Below are 19,157 nucleotides of genomic sequence, written 5' to 3'. Positions count from 1 at the left end.
GTAACAGGGATGTTTTACAAGCATTAAAACAGATAACATTTCACAACTAACCCTTTCCTCTCCTTTATCTGATCCGGTGATGGTGAAGATCTGACTTGAGCTCTCTTAAAGAAACAATTAAGAAGTAAGGGACAATGGCGGCATCCTTCTCAGACTAAAGCAGTTAAGTAATGCAGGGTGAAGGGAAGGGATTGCCAAAGAGATCAGTGTAGTCCTTGATGGGGCCAAGGCCTGACGTACTCCTGCTTTCACAAAATACCTCCAAGAGTCTAACTGGAAGGCCCTGCTTTCAAAATCACACTTCCTGATTTAGTACACTAATCTTGAGGTTAAAAAAAAAAAAGTAAGGTGTGTTTGTGTAGGAAGGTTGAGGGGGGTGGGAGGGTACCCGGTAAGGACTGGGTTTCTGCCCACAGGACAAATGTCCAGTCCCCTTGTTCTTCCCTCCTTCTCTCCCTTGTCAACACTCTTACTACAGCTGATTTGCTTGGCTCAAAAGCTTCTGAGGTAGAGACATTGGAGGCTGCCCCTTGTTGTGCCTTCCGCTCAAGGGCTGGAAAGACAGCTGCTGTATGTGTGTGTGTGGTGGGGGGCGTGTATGTGCACGTGTGTCTCCAGGCCCCTCCTCCACACCAACACCCCCCCCCCCAATGCACACATGATGAAGGGGCTCCTGATGCCTGGTCTGCCTTCTTTTCCATGAACCACCCTCTAAGAGCCAAAGAAAAGACTCTCCTAAATGAGGCAATTAAGGGTTCTCAATCTGTGGGACAAAAACATTCTACAACACTTCAAAATTTATAAGGGAGTATGTTCTTCTAGGGACAAACTTTCATCTGATTCTCAAAGAGGTCAGTGACTCAAAAAACTAGGACCTTTCTCACCCACCCTTGCCCACCTGGAATTGCAGGCAGAAGTCCTTTCCCCCTAAATCTGCACAGCATCTCACACCCCACAGATCTAACACTGACTGTACCTCCACTTGCAACACGCCCCCCCCACCTCCACCCTCCACTTTTCCTGCATCTGACACCAGTTTTCTCTAGAATTGTTGATGTCTTGCTCTAGCTCACCTCCCTAAACTCTGCTTTATTCTACCTCCAGGATGTCCTCTTCAGTCAACCCAGGCTCTCACCTTCAAACCCACGCTGAAGTACTAGCCTCCTCCTCAGTCTCCTGTCACCACCCTTCCCACTGGCACGCTGCCAAATTAACTATACCATCAGACAGCTCCTCTCCACAGCTCCCGTGGCCTCATTCCAGTAAGAGCTCACAGTAACCCGGAACTTATAACGAGCCAGGCACTATACTAATCCTCACAACCATCCTATCAGATAGGTAGGGAATTCGTCTTCCCATTTTTCAGATGTAAAAACTGAGGCTCCAGTGGTTGACTGATCTGGACAAAGTAACACAGCCAGGAATAGGGTTGGGGTGTGAACTGGGCAGAGCCTGCCTTCTGAACCACCATGCGATACTGTTCCCTGAGTGCTAACGGCTGGCATAGAGTCCTCCCCGATCTGGCCCCAGCTTCCCCTTCCCCATCTCCTGTTGTTGCTAACTATCTTTCGTGCCTGATTTTACTCACTCACTCCATGCTCTCTGTCTATAGTAACATTATGAAGAGTTTTTCTCTGGGAAAATAGAAGAATTGAACTGATGATCAGGGAACAATTAGATTTGAATGAAAAACCAGACACCATTTCAATGAAAAGGCTGGATGTGAAATTTCATATACGTTATGCTCTGACATGGTTTTCAAAAACACGCAGAGAAAAGACTGGAAGGAAATTATCACCCAATGATTGTCTATGGGTGCCAGAATTTGGTAATTGCTTTCCTGCTTCTTTTTACTTTATATTCTCCCCAAATTTTTTAAACTAACCTGTATTACCTTTATTATTACTTTTTCATTAGGGGGAAGGAAGGAAACCATTTTAAGGGACAAGTTAGCTTTGAAATTGGGCATTTGGGAAGACTATGTCCTATAATCTCAGGATGAGGAGGGCTGACAGTGGTGTCCTGCCTAACGCTAGGGTGTTGTTCCCTCTGCAGCATCCCAACCAAGCTTCAGTCTCTGACTGACCCCTCCAGCCCACTTCCTCATGATGGGATCCAACTGCTGAAGTCATTCCTTTCTCAACCCAAAAGAGTCCTCTCTGAACTCAGTCTCCAACTGATCTCAGCAACAATGCAAATCATGAGACTTCTGAGGCAGCCCCAATATCCCTGAGGCAGGGAGTGACAAAGAGGAAGAGCTGGAGAGTCAGGCCTCTGTGACATAAATCCCAGCTTGGCCACTTATCAGTCATGAGCTCTCGGGCAAGTGCCTTACATTTTAACCCCAGTTTCCTTGTCTGTAAAGAGGGATGATTACAGAGCCACATCCCAGGACTGCCGTGAGGATTAATTAAGATCACATACAAGGAGCTCGGCAGAGTGACAGGCACATACCTGCTAAGTCAGGTCCAAACCCCATTTGCCACTGCAGTTCTGAATTCCCCTGTGCTCATCTAGATGCTCTAGTTTGGCCTGTGGGGGCCAGCTCTGTGCAGCCCTCCAGGCCCTGTGCCCTACATACCTATCATCTTCTGGAGCAAAGGCGAGTTCCCTTTTCCAAAGAGCACGCAGAGGTCCAGGATCTTTGGGATGTCAAACAAGAAGTTATTGTAGAGGATTTCTCCAAATGCAGAGGGGGAGATGAAGTGATCCTAAGGAACAGTGCAGAGAGAGAGGATGAGAGACCTTTCAAAAGCATACTCTTGGTAAAGTAATAGCAAGCTCACAAGGAACAATGGGGGACTGGCTAATAAATGAAGGTCCATCCATACTGCGGGCATGTCTGAGCCTCATATATTGACCTGAAGCAATAGCTGTTCTTCATTTTAATGTAAAAAGAGGCAAAAACATGCTATTAAATAGTCGGTTGGGCATTCATTCTAAAATATTTATGGGTTGGGGCGCCTGGCTGGCTCAGACAGTAGAGCATGCAACTCTTGATCTTGGGGTCTTGAGTTCAAGCCCCACATAGGGCATATACTAAAATATATATATATATATTTGTGGATAAATTACTATGATGTTTGGAATTGCTTTAAAATACTCCAGGAGGGGCGCCTGGATGGTTCAGTGGGTTAAAGCCTCCGTCTTCAGCTCAGATCATGATCCTGGGGTCTTGGGATCAAGCCCTGAGTCGGTCTCTCTTCCTCAGCAGGGAGCCTGTTTACCCCTCTCTCTCTGCCTGCCTCTCTGCCTACTTGTGATCTCTCTCTCTGTGTCAAATAAATAGATAAAATCTTTAAAATATATAAATAAATAAAATAAAATACTCCAGGAAAGGGGTGCCTAAGTGGCTGGCTCAGTCAGTTAAGCATCTACTATTGATTTTGGCTCAGGTCATGATCTCAGGGTGGTGAGACTGAGCCCTGTGTTAGGCTCTGTGCTGGGTGTAGAATCTGCTTAAGGGGCGCCTGGGTGGCTCAGTGGGTTAAAGCCTCTGCCTTCGGCTCAGGTCATGATCTCAGGGTACTGGGATTGAGCCCCACTTCGGGCTCTCTGCTCGGAGGGAGCCTGCTTCCCCCTCTCTCTGTCTGCCTCTCTGCCTACTTGTGATCTCTCTCTCTCTGTCAAATAAATAAATAAAATCTTTAAAAAAAAAAAAAAGATTCTCTCTCTTCCTCTGCCCTTCCCCTACCCTGCCCCTGCACTCTCATGCTCTCTCTCTCTCCTTCAAAAAAAAACCAAAAAACAACAACAAAAAAATTCCAGGGGGGGGGGAACCCTCAGGGGAAGAAAGAAAATAAAAGTGGCAAAATACTGATAATTGTTGAAGTTGGGTGATAGGTAGGTACATGGGGTTCATTATGCCTTTGCATATATTTGAAAGTTTCCACACTACAATAAGTTTTTTGGGGGAAAGAAAGCAAGATCTTATTGTAAAAATAAATATGGACTCAAACACACACAAGCATATTGAAAGGAAAATAATTCCCTGAAGGAACACATACCATAACGGTGGTTATATTTGGGGAAAGGGATTTTCTGGTGGCTTTCACTACCTACAAAATATTTCTGCGGGGCGCCTGGGTGGCTCAGTGGATTAAGCCGCTGCCTTCGGCTCAGGTCATGATCTCGGTGTCCTGGGATCGAGCCCCGCATTGGGCTCTTTGCTCAGCGGGAGCCTGCTTCTCTCTCTCTCTCTGCCTGACTCTCTGCCTACTTGTGATTTCTCTCTCTGTCAAATAAATAAATAAAATCTTTAAAAAAAAAAAAATTTCTGCAATGTTTGAGTTGTTTAGAGAGCACATTATTTTGAAAACTGGGGGGAGAAAAGTAAAGGTTTTTAAAAAGCACATAAAAGTTCCTTTAACAAATCAGAATCAATGTTTTCACCCTCTGACGCATGAAAAATGGCACAGTCACACGTCAACTGGCAAAGGGCCCTCAGCTCCCATTGATGAAAACACCGGATGTAACGCAGACCCAGTGAATTCACAGATAAGGGGGGTGGCCACAGATTTCTTCCCTAAAGGTGGAAATGAAGGCAGAGGGGAGACGAAGAGGAAACTCGATACTTCCAGAGCCTTCCAGAGCCTTCTTTCCCAGGGGCGGGAGAGTCTGGCACAGAGGTGCTGGGTGTCTGGCAGCACCCTGTCGTGGGGCCAGGGGCTTACTTTGGATTCCTTGTGAGTGGACATGCGGAGGAAAGTGAGGAAAACACTTCGATGGAGGCGTTTCTGCATGTCAACAACTTCAGGGGCCGGGGCCACCCACTCATCGAACTTTCGGGGGACATAGCGCAGATAGGAGTCCAGGCACTTCTGCAGGGTTTCATCGAAGATAACCTGTGCCAGACAACAGATCAGAGCAAGGATTTGTCACTGAGGCGCAAGGGCTTGTGGGTGGACTGTGCAGGGGCTCACAGGCCTACCAGCCCTGGCCTAAGGCAAATACTCCAACCCCGAGGGACTAAGGAGGTATGAATGAGCAGAGGGCTAAACACAAGTTTCTAAACATGTGGGAAGGCGTTGTGTAAACATCCTTAAGATTGTGATACAAGACAGAGCAATCCAAACCACAATTTGCTGTTAAGGATCCAGTGTAAGAAGTAGGGAAAAAAGCATCTCCTAGGGGGGAGAAAAACAACAACAGCAACCAACCAACGGCATGTCATGTGCTTTGTCTTAGTGTTAATTTTGATAGAATGTTACCTGGCACCAGAATTTATCGTGAGGCAAGGCCAGGAGCCAGTCGAGGTCATTGGCTACGAAGGTGGCGCGTTCCAGGTACTCCTCCACTAGGGCGGGAATGTTGTCTTTAGGGGGCGGTTTGTATAACACAAAATACCGGTCTGCCTTCTGCTCGGGGTGCTACGGATCCAAAAACCACGTGTTAACGTGGCAGAGGTTAGTCAGCGAGGGCCCATTTGCCAACCCACAGCAATGACAACACTTGGCTGTTCCAACCGGTGACCCTCCAAGGAGTTTTTAAGCATAAAGAACCAAGTGTCTTTAACAAAGGGGGCTTGGTTGCACCCAGGGAACACTAGGCAGGCATTAAAAACCATGTGTTTTGGAGGATATTTTAATGCCATGGGGAAAGGTCAAGGCAAGAGAAAGCAGGGATATAAACCTATTTAATAAAACCAGTTTGGGGATTTTTAAAGAAGTATATATTTTTAACACAGATTAAAAAAAAAAAAACAACCGACCTGCGCGGGGTGGGGGGCTCAAGATACCAAAGCTAATAGTGGTTATCTTTGGTGGGGGAGATTATGACCATATTATGACTGGAATACATTTTCCAGTTTAAAAAACACATACACATATTATTTTTTAAGTTATTTTGCAATTCTACAAGGCAGGCATGCACATCTTTTCTTTCAAAACTTACAACCCTGTAGAGAAGGTGAGATTCCTGGGGCCACACGCCCAGTCCCTACATCCTCCCAGGAGTGACCACTCAGCATCAGGTGAGTGTCCTTGCAAACCTTTTCTAGGCTTTTACGGGAAAAATATGCCCATATAAATATGTGAGATCTATTTTCCTCTCTTATATAAATAGGACCATACTGTATGTATCATGCTATATCCTTCTTAGAATTAGGGGGGAAAAAAAACTTGGTAACTTTTCTCTTTTAAAGAAAAGAACGCTAATCAAGTAATTGCAGGTCTCAGCTTAAAATCACAAGTTCTCTCTCCCAACCCTTACCTTGCCATGAACAAACCTTACTTTGTTCACCATTAAGAAGAGATGATGAGCTCAGTTTTCTCCTCTGACTACATAACGGCTGCTTTTTCCGGGGGAAGTGGAAAGAGGAGGAAGGCCGGGCAAGGTCTCAGTGGTTATCAACCACAATCCACCTACTTCCAGGTCTGTCAGTCCAGGGGGACAGGAAAATCATGATGGATTGGTCAGTTTCCTCAAGAACCCCCTATGCCTCAGTACTAAGAGTTTTCAAACTGTGGAGTCTTTGGGTTCCATAAGGATTCCTGGGGGGGGGGTCCCATCAGGTGGGTCTTCGGGACCCCGCCCCCATGGAAATCAGAATTTATATAGTGGGCTTCCAGGGACAAGCTTTTTGAAAAAGGGACTCCTGCCAATTGAAACAAGTTCAAAACTACTTTCTTGGACCTAAATTATCTCCTTGGTTTCCAAGCTCCTCCCCTCATCTTTCTGTTGACACCTCATCTCTTAGGTTACTTCTCAATCAGGGATCCTCATCACCCCCTACTCCTCTGACAGACAGACAGACAGATAGACAACCCCGACCCAAGATTCTACCGTCCTTGCATTCCTACAAACATTTACTGGCACAACGTTAGGCCAGGTGTGGCAAGGCACATGAAGAAAACATCAGCATGCTCATGGAGCCTATGCTTCAGAGAGGAGATGCACATCTAAGCCAGCAAGTGGGCACAAAGCAGAGAAAGTGACAGCCCAAATCTGGCAGAGGGACCATGGAGGGCGGGGAGGCAAAGGTGATTATCTGCACCCAGAGGACAAGGGAGAACTTCCCAGAGCAAGCAGCATCTAAGCTGGGCCTTGGGAAATGAGAAGGATTTTTTTTGATGGAAGAAATGGTACATTATAGAGCATAAAAATGGGTCGAGAACCAAAAAAAGGGGCCAGGATTGCACTGGGTGGTGGGAAACAGATATGGAGGGAGAGAACACTGGAATGGTGAAAATAAAGGCCACCACTTGACAAGACCTGCTCTGTGCTGGCTGCTGGGTGCGAATACCCCACAGGCTAGTTCTTTTTCATTAATAACTATTTAAAAGGGAGATAGTATTCTCCCCATTTTACAGAGGAGGAAATGATCAGTAAGGGGCAGGAATTTTGCTAAGGTCACAGGGCTAAGGAGGCCACTGAGGCAGGATTTAAACCAAAGCTTGTGCTGCAGACCTACTCAATGACCCACAGTAACCACGTGCTCTCCTGCTCCCTCTGCTTGGCCTGCTGATCCCAGCTCTGACCTCATCTACTCCAGGAAGTCTTCCCAGCTCCCAACCCTGACCAGGCAGGGTGTGCACTTGGGCTCCCCCAATCACGGCAACTGTCGAACTGAATCAAAAGTACCTTCAGATCAGTGGGTGCTGCCCATGGGGGCAGAAGAAAGGTTGGGTCACTGAAGGGCACAAGGAACCTTTCTGGGAGGGGTAGAAATGTTCATTACCTTGACTATGATGACAGTACCCTGGGTGCATACTAATGTCAACACCAGCCAAATTGTATACTTTCAGTATGTGCAGTTGGACTGTCTTTCAATCATGCCCCCATCAAGTTATATGAAAAGGAAGGGCCTGCCTTCTCTGTCTCCCCTCCTAGCCTATAGGTCTGCAGAGGCAGTCTGGGCCTTGCTCACCATGGCATTCCCAGTCCCTGGATGAGCGTTTGGCATGGAGCAGACTCTCCATCTACATACTGGTTGGACAAAGCATCGATGCGGGTAAAGAAGGACCAGATCCCACCAAGTTCTCTGAAGGACCTTGAATGCCAAAGTCAAGAGTGGGGACTTAATTTTGTAGGTAGCAGAAGCCGTGGGAGATGTCAGGGCAGAGACTACCAGGCCCAGCTCTATCTTCCACCCTTCAAGCTTGGCTCAGGTCCTACTTGCTCTGTGAGGCTTTCTGGACATTCTCTGCCCATCAAACTTCTGTTCTGCCGATCTCGATAAGAAACCATTTCGCCCTGTTCTCTGCCTGTTCCATGTTCCACTTACATGAGTCTTGTCTTCCCCAAGAGCTCATTCACTCATTGTGGCTCAAGACTTTATTTCCTTTGGGTTTTCAATAGCACTAATTGTGAGCTGTGTGCACAGTAGCTACTCAATAAACATTAGCTCCACCTATCACCCTGCAAAGGCAACATGGTGGCTGTCCCTTTGCTAGAGATCTCCTTGTCTTAAGTTGGGACTAACGAGACAAACAGAGTAAGTACAGATCTCTTCCACAAGACCGCTCCTTCATCAGGCAGCTGTCTCCCTCAGCTCATCTTTTTCCCACCTTATTCCCCATTTGAACCTTCTGCTACTGTCACTGCTACCATCACTGTCACTGAGTGCTTACAATGTTCTAGTTATGTGGTTAAGTATGTGTGAGATTTAACACAAAGTTTGTGCTCCAACTGAATGATACTGCTTCCACCCCAAGGAAGTGGTGGTTGGGTAGGACTCGGGCTCTCAGGACTCTGGGATGGTATACTTGGGTCCGCCTGCCAGCTTCATCCTCTCCCATTGCTCTCATGGCTACTGATTATTCCCCCTTCAATACCCAGTCTGGGGTCCCTCCCCTCCTTCATGAAGCCTTCCCTAGCTGCACATGCCCTCCCACCAGCCTCAGGGCATCCCTGCCCCTTAGACCCCATTCAGTCTGGATCAGTGCCCTGGGCTCTGCATTCAAGTAGCCACTTCTAACACCACCTTGATCACACCGTAGAGAAACTACTGGTCTGCTTTTCTCTTCACTGCTGGTCTTCTCATAGACTCCTCAAAGGCAGGAACCATGTCTTTTTTCTCTGTAGCTCCAGGATCTGGCACAAGGGCTGGCTGGAGTCCTTGACTCATTTACTGAATGTTTCCTGAAAGAAAAGCACCTGGCACCCGGGAAACCAGAATGAAGAGAAGGGACCAGGATCCTGTTCTTGTGGAGCCCACAGCCTAGCAACCCGGGTATTAAGTACACAGGGAAGGACTGAGGTGGAAAATCAGAGTTTCTGTGTTAATGGAACTGTTCCCTATCTGTGCTGGCAAATACAGTAGGCACTCACCACATGGACTATTTTAATTCAAATTAACTAAAATTAAATATAAAATGTAGCTCCTTCAAATGTCTACATCTCAAATGTGTAACCCCTATTTGTGGCGAATGACTACTGCACGAGGTGGCTACCAGACTGAGCAGAACAGATCTGGATTTTCTGATAAATACCTTCTCACATAAAAAGGTAATAAAAGAAAAAGAAATGGCAGGCTTATAGCAGAAAGGTTAAGGGTATGAGATCCAGAGTCAGTCTAGCTGGCTTCCCATTCCTGCTCCCTTAATTTCCTAGTTCTGTGACCTTGAACTTTCAGTTTCCTCATCTGTAAAGTGGGGACAATCAAAATACCTCCTCACGGGGCTTAAAAGAGATAATCCAGGTGAAGTGTTTAGAAAGATTTGGCCCAGAGCAAGTGCTCTATAAACATTAAGTCCTATTATCAGAGAGGAGTTAGGAAGTAATAAGAAGCCATCCAGAGAGCAGGAAACCCAACACCAAGCTCTTGTTTCCCACGACTTTACTCAAGCCCCCCTAGAAAATACTTCCTCCCACCTTGCTCAAGTAAGCTCATATTCTTGGGAAAACAGTAAGTGGGTGTGGGGACTCCGGTCCCCACGTCTGTCTCCTTCAGCAGTCTGGCACCTCTCCGCAGCCCTAATCTCACCCTGCAGCTGGTAATCAGCACGCTCACAGCCTCCTTATTTTTCAGTCTCCCAAGCCCTGCAGAGTCGGTATGTGGCAGGTGGCGCTTCGTGGCCCGGTGCGATAAAAGACAGCCTGACCTCTGAAACTGGTGTTCTCCCCTGAAGTGTGGATAGCAGGTGAGATAGCTCTGAAACAAGGCCTATTTGAAACCTGAACGCTTCCCGCAGGGTCAAATCCCCAAACCCGGCTTTGGGCTGGATCCTTTTCTAGGCCAGCTTAGGTTGAGCCACAACTGCCATCAGACTCTGATTCAAAATGAAATGCTTTGGGGGCAAGGTGTGGGGTGGCAACATGGAAAATAGGACTCAAATTCAAGCTGCTGCTCTCAGAAAGGAAACTTCTGCACTGGGTGTGGGAGGACCTAGTAGTGTCCCAGCTTCTGAATTGCTGACTGTGGCCCTCGGGTCATTCTTGGAACAGATAAAGGAGGAATTTGCTTTTTGCTTCTGAAATTGCAAGAACGATAGTATCAGGCTGAACGGCCTCAAAGTCCCGGCTCACCAGCGCTGGGGAAGTCCTCAGTTTTCCTGTCTTCAGGTCCGTGTGGGTGATCTGAAGTTGGTCCAAGGGCAGAGCTGGCATTGTGCTGCGTGACCCTCCTGAAAGGAATATGGATGGGAAGAAGAGAGCAGACACATAGGCTCCTGGTGGAAGGGGCCTGCCCTGGAACTGATCCCAGAGCCAGGAGAGAAGCTTCACCCTGCCTAAAGCAAGAGCTCTCAGCTGAGGAGGAAAACACTCACCAGGTGACTCCTGAAATACGCCCGCCCTCTTTGTAACGTACTGGCTAAGGGGACCTAGGTTATTTTTATTATGGCTCCAGCTCTGTACCCTACTTGGCCTGTGAACTCTGTGAAGACAATGCCTGGTCTCTCCTCTTATTATTTTTTCTGTGACCAGCACAGGCCTGGTGCAGAGTCGGCCTCATCAAATGTTTGATGAATGACTGAATGTAAGGACATTTTTCTTAAAATTCTAAGCAGATCTGCAGTCTTTTCAGGGATGGAGGAATGGGCTTTTCCTCACTTTTTTTTTTTTTTTTAAGATTTTATTTATTTATTTGACAGAGAGATAGAGAGCACAAGTAGGCAGAGCGGCAGGCAGAGGGAGAGGGAGAAGCCGACTCTCCACTGAGCAAGGAGCCCAATGTGGGGCTTGATCCCAGGACCCTGGGATCACGACCTGCGCCGAAGGCAGCTGCTTAATCGACTGAGCCACCCAGGTGCCCCCCATTCCTCACTTGTAGGGGGTTTTAAGATTTTACAACCTCCCTAGGCTTCAGGGAAGAAGGATGTGAATGAACAGAAGGACCAGAGAGGATGACAGAATTCACAGAAAACAGCCAGTGTGAGCTCTTTTCTGCAAAGGCCCAAAAGCACCTCCAAGCCAGTGAGTGGTAGATGCCACATCTCTCGTCTTCCCATCCAATGTTCTTTCCACAATGCTACTTCGCCTGCCCCATAGAAAGGGACACACATATTGGCTGGATCACAGAGTGAAAGTGAATCAGGCCCCTTAGAACACATGCCATATGAGGCCAGCACAGTCTCGGTGACAACACAAAGACATACTGAGGCTGGAATGAGGAAACCATCCGTCACCTCCTGAGAACCTCACAGATGAGCTGAGGAGGCACGGTCAGCCACTGAGTTATGGGATGTCCCATATCTCGGATATCAGGCCAGGCCCTGGTGTTATGAAGACAGAGCGATAGTGCAGGGTTTCTGCCCCACAGGAGTTTACAACCCAATAATTATGATAATGGCAGTAGTAGCAACACACTTCTAACATGTGCTAGTACTGTCCCTAGGGCTTTTCTCAGCATTAACCTGCTATGCATGTATTAGTGCTCAGAAAAACTCTAAGGTTAGGTCCATTTTTATCTTCATTTTATCAGTGAGGAAATAAGAGATGCGGAGAAGATAAGAAACTTGCTCTCGGACTTAAGGACTTAGTTCGTAGTTGGTGAAGCTCGCCGGCTCTTAACCATTTGCTGTATTGAGTCTAGTGTAGTTGAGTTTGTAGGGAGTGCTGCTGTCAGGAAAATGTTTCTGGGGAGCCTAAATGATCAGGAGAGCCTGCCTTGAGTCTTGGTAGTGGAGGGTAGCCAGGAAGGAGGGTGCTGCAGGCAGAGGACAGAGCAGGAGCAAAGGTAAGGAAATTGGAAGCAGCTTGGTACAAAAGGAACCTCAGTTCACGGGCTGTTTAAAAGACTGTGAAGATATCCATTCTAGAAGGATGTAAAAGAGACAGGACCACTATGTCTAATCCTCAATGCCTGTTCCAACTCTAGGATCTCCGCGGGTCAGCCACGAGGTCCCTGTACATGTGAGGTAGCCCGCCAAAAATTATAAGGTATGAGGTAATGAATGGGACTGGGGTGACTTTTCACCTTTCAGCTTTCCAGAACATAGGTAATCTGTGCACATATTGCACAGATGTTAGTTTGAATCAAGTTATGATTGTACTAGCATATCACAACAACCTAGCTACAGACAACAAGGATTATTGATGCTCAGAGGTCCAAAGAGGGACAGACACGTTAGTGACCGAGTTGAAATTGAAGCCCAGCCCGTCTGCTTTGGCACCTGGATCTCTTGTGCTCAACAGACTAAAAATACTTCTTTCCTAACCACCCAGTGATGCTGGGAGGGCAGCTGGGAACACCAGAGGGTCTGCTCACCAGTCCAGAAGTCTAAATGACTCATGGGTCCAGTTCTTTCCATGTTCACCTGCCAAAGAGGGTTGTGGGAGTGTCCAGTGAAGGGACCTAGGTTGGGGAAAGAGCCATAGTAGGTGGTGCCTCTTCAACCTTTTAACTTCCAGGCCCCAGAGGCCAGGCTTAGACAGGTAGACACAGCACCTGATTTCAGAAGAAATCCACTCCTACAAGCCAGTGCTTGTAAAGGCGGTTCCGACTCAGGCTGGCATGATGGTTAAAAGAGAGCTTTATAGTTCTTCAGCCTGGATTCACATCCCAGCTCCACCTTTTCCTACCCATCTTTGAGACCTGGAGACAGTTCCTTAAACTCTCTAAGCCTTGCTTTCCTCATCTATAAAACTGAGACGTGAGAAGTAATCAATGCTAAGTGTTCAACACAGTAGGTGGCACATAATAAGCACTCAATAAAGTTTACTTGTGATTTCAAGTCCCAACCAAAGGCAGAACACTTTGGACTTCCTCATTTACTCAGCAAAGGCTGACTGAATACATTCTGGGTCCTGGGCGTGTAAATGACTGTCATTCAGTGTGATCAGAGCTGTAACAGGGAATTTTCAAAGCAAGCACAATAGAGAAAGGGAGGAAGTCTCTGAGAAGGTGACCCACAACCTGATTGTTGAAGGATAGGAGGAAAAGATGGGGAGGAAGGGCATTCAAAGCAAAGAGCAAGTGGGAACACAGGCTCAGAACCAGTGGCTTTGAAGGAAGAGGGAGACATCTGGTATGGCTGAAAACACAAGGTCAGGTAGGGGGGATGATAGAACTTGAGAGGGGAGGTTGGATAGGAAAGATGAAGCCATTTTAAAAAGAACATCCAGTGTGATGCTAAAGATTTTGGTCTTTCATCTAAAGGCAATGAGGAGTCATTTAAGTAGAAAAGAGATATAATCAAAAAGAAAAGACAACAACCCAGTGGCAGAGACACTGCCTATGAACCACTGGAGAGCAAAGACCATGTTAATAATTTCACTCAGCCATTCAAAAAGTTTTTTGAGCACCTACTATGTACCAGGCACTGAAGCCTGGAGAATACCAAAGTGGGCAAATTACAGATTTGGTCCTGCCGTTCACAGAGCTTACAGTCTTTATGGGAAAGACAGATATGAATCAAAAAGAGTACCATGGTGTATGCTATGTAGATCAGGCACATGGGGCTGTGACAGCATTTAACAGAGAGAACAGATTTGAGGGAGGGAGCATATCAAGCAAGGAAGATCCGAGTTTTCATCTAAAGTACAGATAGAAATTAGGCAAAGATGAGACTCTAAGTTCCAAAAGGTAAAGGACACTGATCACGATGACATCTATGTCCACCACTGCATCTTTCATGCCAAGCAGGGCAGCAGAAGCCTAAAACTTAGAAAAGGGCTTTCTTTAGAAGGCGAGCTTGGTGCAAGCAAGGATGCCTGGGAGCATTTCCAGGGCCATTGCTGCCTCACTTTCTCTAACTGTCATCACCTTTCTGGTCTCAATTCAATATTAATTTCCTCAAAGGCCTTCCCAGACTCCCCAGTCTAAAGTATTCACTCCGCAGTTATTGTCATATCTTTAATTATATTGTGCCTTTATTTGTCGTTAACGGTCTCCTCCCACTGGACTGTATGCTCCATGAAGGAGGGTACATTATCTGTCTGGCTGTTTGTATCCCCAGTGCCTAGATCTGTGGCTGACACGTAGGAGGCGATGGACCTGCATTTGTTGAACGAATGAATGAACACCAAGGAAACAGAAACCCGGAGTGCCGGTAGGAGGATTGTGACTCGTCCAAGGTCACTCTGGGGTTGAACCTCGAACCCGAGACTCCCAGCTCTAGCGGCCTGGCCTCAGGTGCGACTAACAGTCCCTCCGGCATCATCAGTCTCGGCCCCGCCAAGCAGGCGAGGAGTATCGTGGCCGCCGGGGGCATGGCTGCGGCTCGTCCCAGGCCCGATGCCACCTATTCGGCAGGGCCCAGCCGCGCACTCACCTCGGCGGCTCCACTACCGGCGCTGTGCCGCCGCCACCGCCGCCGCCGCCGCCGCCGCTGCCGCGGTCCACGGTGACAGCTCCCAGTGTGCTGGCACTTCCGGGGTCAAACGGCGATTCCGCAGGCGCAGACAGGAAGCCCCGACCGGCCCCGCCCCCGGTGCTAACAGCCGCCGGGAAGCCGGGCCCATAGCCACGCCCCCAGCCTAAAGACTTCGCCCCCACCTGGAACAGGCTGGACGGTAACCACGCCCCCTTCCCCATCCTATCTTCCAAGAGATTCCACCTCTTGGAAAACGCAAGTATTGTACCTGGTCTCTCAGAATCTCAGACTTCCATCTCCTTACTAACCTTCTCAATCATCGTTTTATACATTTCATCCAAAAGAGTAGTTTTAATAAGCCAGAAGCATGAACATGATGTTGAGCAAAAAAAAAGGAAAATAGTACAGACTGCAATTTTGTTTACAGGAATTTCTAGAACCGGCAAGACTAGTGAGCAGTGATGGGATTAGAATGGTGGTTACCTCTGGGGCTGGTGACTGGAAGTGGCCACAAGTGAGACTGGGACATTGCATGTCTTCATCTTTGGGTAGCTACATAAATGTGTTCAACTTGGAAAAGTCATCAAATTGTACACCTATGAGCTGTGCACATTGGTGTGTGTATGCAATACAAATAGGTTTTGTTTTTGTTTTTTGTTTGTTTTAAATCAAGAAGGCTGTGCTATAGCTATCTTTTTTTTTTTTTTTTAAGATTTTATTCATTTGACAGACACAGAAAAAGAGAGCACAAGTAGGGGGAGTGGCACATAGAGGGAGAAGCAGGCTCCAGGCTCAGCTGTGGAGGCTGAGCCCCTATGTGGTATAGCTATCTTAAAAGCAAAATGCAAATTTTCCACAGAATGTCTTAGGTGGTATAAGTATAAGGTTGGTATTCCCAAGTCCCGCTGCGCATCGGAATCATCACAGAAAGCTAGTTAAAAATACACAACCCTGGCTTTCTCTCTGTGCCTAGCACACAGTAAGGATTCAAAAACCACCACTGCCAGGGTACTGGAGTAGCTCAGTTGGTTAACTGTCTGCCTTCTGGTCAGGTCATAATCTTGGGGTCCTGGGATTGGGCCCATGTTGCACACCCTACTCAGTGAAGAGTCTGCTTCTCCCTCTCCCTCTGCCTCTCCCCCTACTCGTGTGTGTGTGTGTGTGTGTGTGTGTTGCATGCGTGCACATGCACTGTCTCTCTTTCTCTCCTTCTCTCAAATAAATAAATAAAATCTTAAAAAAAAAAAAAAGAAAGAAAGAAAAGAAAAGAAACCCAGAAGGGTACCTGGGTGACTCAGTTGATTAAGCATCTGCCTTCTTCTCAGGTCATGATCCCCAGGGTCCTGGCCCAGTGGAGAGCCTGCTTCTCCCTCTCCCTCTGCCTGCTGCTCCCCTTGCTTGTGCTCTCTCTATCAAATAAATAAATAAAATCTTAAAAAAAAGAGAGAGAGAGAGAGAGAGAGAATTACAAGGGATGCCTGGCTGGCTCAGTTGGTAGAGCATGTGACTCTTGATCTTGGTTGTAAGTTTGAGGCCCATGTTGGGTGTAAAGATTACTTAAAAATAAAAATTTAAAAAAAGAATTGTAAGTGATAAAAACTATTGTACCATTTTATAGAGGGGTTTAGAGATTAAAACAGGGTCACAATGCTTATAAATTGATGGACTGGGGATTTTAACCCAGCTTTGTCTAGCTCCAGAGCTTGCTCTCATAAGCTCTGTACCAAGGACTTGCCCAGGCTCCATGAAACAAGTTTGGGGGTCTCCAGTCCAGGAAGAATTCTGTGACCAAATGCTGCAGACTGAGTCCAAAGAGTGGGTGTGTCCCTTAATTGCTGTCATTTTTCAAACAAGGCTGACCATCTAATAAACGGAAATGACACCAGACTGACCCAGGAACTCAGGAAGTTTTTAGTAGAAGGTCCTGCGTCACTGTCCATCTTACCTCTTAGGAACTAAACTCCTAGCTTCTTCTGTCTACCTTACTTTTTAGAAACAAACTAACAAACTGCCAGGACAGAAAAAGAAACATTTGAGGAAGATGCCTGCAGTGATGAATCAGAAAGTGCCAAAAGTGACCAACAGTTACCTCAGCCTCCTTGTAATGTTGAAATCCCCTTCTGAGTATTCATCCCAAGCCCTAATCAAAGGACCCTTCTTTCCCTTGTTTGGAGAGTCACAGTTTTGGAAGTTGTTCCCTATAATCTCCTTATTTGTACAAATACAGATGACGTGTATGACAACTCCTTTTGATGTAGTCTCTGACTTGTAACTCGCCAAGGAGTAGACCCACTTTGGTCTGGTAACAGAAGGGGCAGAAAAAGTTGCCAGAAACACCATGTTTTTTCCCTCTGGCACCACACACATTGGACACACAGGAAATATAATCTGTATCTTGGTGGTTGGTTGGAAGGAAATCATGAATAGCAGTCTGTGGCGCAGAGAAAACTTAAAATAAGACTTCTGGCAAAAATGTATGGGTGAGTTTCATCTTTACTTATGGGTATTAATATAAACAAGCTAAATAACAGACCTGTAAAAGGACAAATCAGCCAATAAGACAACTAACTTCTCCAAAGGCGTCTGTTTCTTCAGTTGTTAAAAGGGGTCATTAATACCTACTTCATCATCATCAAGAAGTTTAATGAGACAATACAGACAATTCCGGGCACAAGATAGATGCTCAAGAAATGTATAGGAGAGGAAGGAAGAAAGGAGACTCCCTATCAGTTGGAGTGTTAACCCTTATGTTTCCTTTATCTCTGTTTTCTTTTCTTTGCCAGAAGAGATTAATAAGGAATGTGAACTTTCAAGGGAGACATCTTTGTCTAAACCTACATGTGTCCAATTGAAATTAAACTAGAAAGTCATTGTAACAGAAGAAGCCTTAAGCCATACATTAGTCACAATACCGAGGAATCTGGGGGCTTCGATTCTCTAGATTAAAAGAAAAACAACAGGATGCCTGGGTGGCTCAGTCTTGGGCGTCTGCCTTTGGCTCCTGTTGCAATCCAGCAGTGATCCTAGCCTCCTGGGATGGAGCCTTGCCTCTGCTCTCTGCTCTGTGGGAAGTCTGCTTCTCCCTTCCCCCTGCCCCCTGCTTGTACTCCCTCTCTCAATGTCTCCCTCTGTCAAATAAATAAATGAAATCTTAAAGAAAAAAAAAAAACAGGTAGCTTACTTTAAGAGCAAATATTTAGGTTGACAATGAAGGCAAATCACCTGTGTTGCCCATAACCAATCAAGTCTTGGGATAACTTGGAAGAAAAACTGTTAGTAGTTGGAGCTGGAAAATTGGCATAGGCATATCTGGGCCCGAATCCCCCTGACCCAGGTGCTCAGAGCCACCTAAAATGAATTAGTATCATCTTAATGCTTCACTCTTTCAGCAAGTATGTGTCTATGGAGAACCCATAGTTGGGTTAGCTGTTGTGTGGCCCACCCAAAGTTCATTTCCTCTGTTCACCTTCCCATTAACAGCAACTTGATTACTCCTCAGGGAATCATTCCTTCCACTTCAGTCCACATGGAGTAGAACTGATTCCTTACCCAGGGTTGAGGGATAAGAAATTGTGCCTGTTATGTCTTACTGTGCAACAAATCACCCCAAAACTCTGTGACTTAAGACAATAATAATCATGGGGTACCTGGCTGGCTAGGTCAGAAGAAAACGTGACTCGCTCTCAGGGTTGTGAGTTTGAGCCCCAAGGAAATTGAGAAAACAATTCTTTTTACAATAACATCAAAAAGAATAAAATACAGCGGTACCTGGGTGGTTCAGTTGGTTAAGCATCCAATTCTGGATTTTGTCTCAGGTAATGATCTCAAGGTTGTGAGATCTAGCCCTGTGTCAGGCTCATGCTGGGCATGGTGGCTGCTTAAGATTCTCTCTCTCCTTGGGGCACCTGGGTGGTGCAGTCAGTTAAGTGTCTGACTCTTGATTTCGGCCCAGGTCATGATCTCAAGGTTCTGGGTTCAAGCCAGAACCTGTGTCAAGCTCCAACTCAGTGGGGAGTTTTCTTGAAACTTTCTCTCTCCCTCTTCTTCTGCTCCTCTCCCACTTGCATGTGCATTCTCTCTCTCTTTCAGATAAATAAATAAATAAATAAATAAAATCTTAAAAAGAAAAAGCAGCAGCAGCAGCAACACCTGTATGACCCAGCCTGGGAAGTCACATGGTATCACTTCAGCTGTATTTCTATTGGTCACATAGGCCAGCCTTGGTTTAGGGCATGAGTATCGGAAGACAAGGTTGCTGTGAGCCAATTCAGAAGCTGGCCATCACATCCATCTCAGATGAGTCTGGCCAATTGTCATTTTCCAAACCTGCAGACATAGTGATTGGCTCAAGAATGGATATGTAATCCACGCCTCTCCAATGATACTAATTCTGGGATCTTTGTTGGAGCCAAAGTGATAGAAAACTCTCTTTCTGTTGAGATTGATGACAGTAAGAAAGAG

At 46.5% G+C, this 19,157-nt stretch overlaps 1 protein-coding gene across 24 annotated transcripts in view; it reads right to left on the bottom strand.

The window, feature by feature from the left end:
* Window positions 1-16,435, bottom strand: part of ASCC2 (activating signal cointegrator 1 complex subunit 2) — a 42,433-nt gene extending 25,998 nt beyond the window's left edge. For 2 of the 24 annotated variants that reach the window (XM_082698044.1, XM_082698045.1), the window contains exons 1-5: window positions 14,655-16,429; window positions 10,468-10,565; window positions 5,211-5,369; window positions 4,674-4,844; window positions 2,582-2,711 (exon numbers count right to left, since the gene is read on the bottom strand). In XM_082698044.1, the coding sequence (XP_082554170.1) occupies window positions 2,582-2,711; window positions 4,674-4,844; window positions 5,211-5,369; window positions 10,468-10,548 (541 nt within the window). In that variant the 5' untranslated portion in view covers window positions 10,549-10,565; window positions 14,655-16,429. Of the gene's footprint in view, window positions 1-2,581; window positions 2,712-4,673; window positions 4,845-5,210; window positions 5,370-7,867; window positions 7,991-8,923; window positions 9,110-10,467; window positions 10,566-12,649; window positions 12,737-14,654 lie in introns of those variants that run through there. The other 22 variants (XM_082698033.1, XM_082698022.1, XM_082698042.1 and 19 more) reach the window with 22 other exon arrangements.
* Between the last annotated feature and the right edge of the window lie 2,722 nt (window positions 16,436-19,157).

Source organism: Mustela nivalis, assembly GCF_964662115.1.
Source record: "Mustela nivalis genome assembly, chromosome: 14".
NCBI lineage: Eukaryota > Metazoa > Chordata > Mammalia > Carnivora > Mustelidae > Mustela > Mustela nivalis.
The sequence above is the reverse complement of the archived record's forward strand: the minus strand, read 5'-3'. Positions and strand labels throughout refer to the sequence as shown.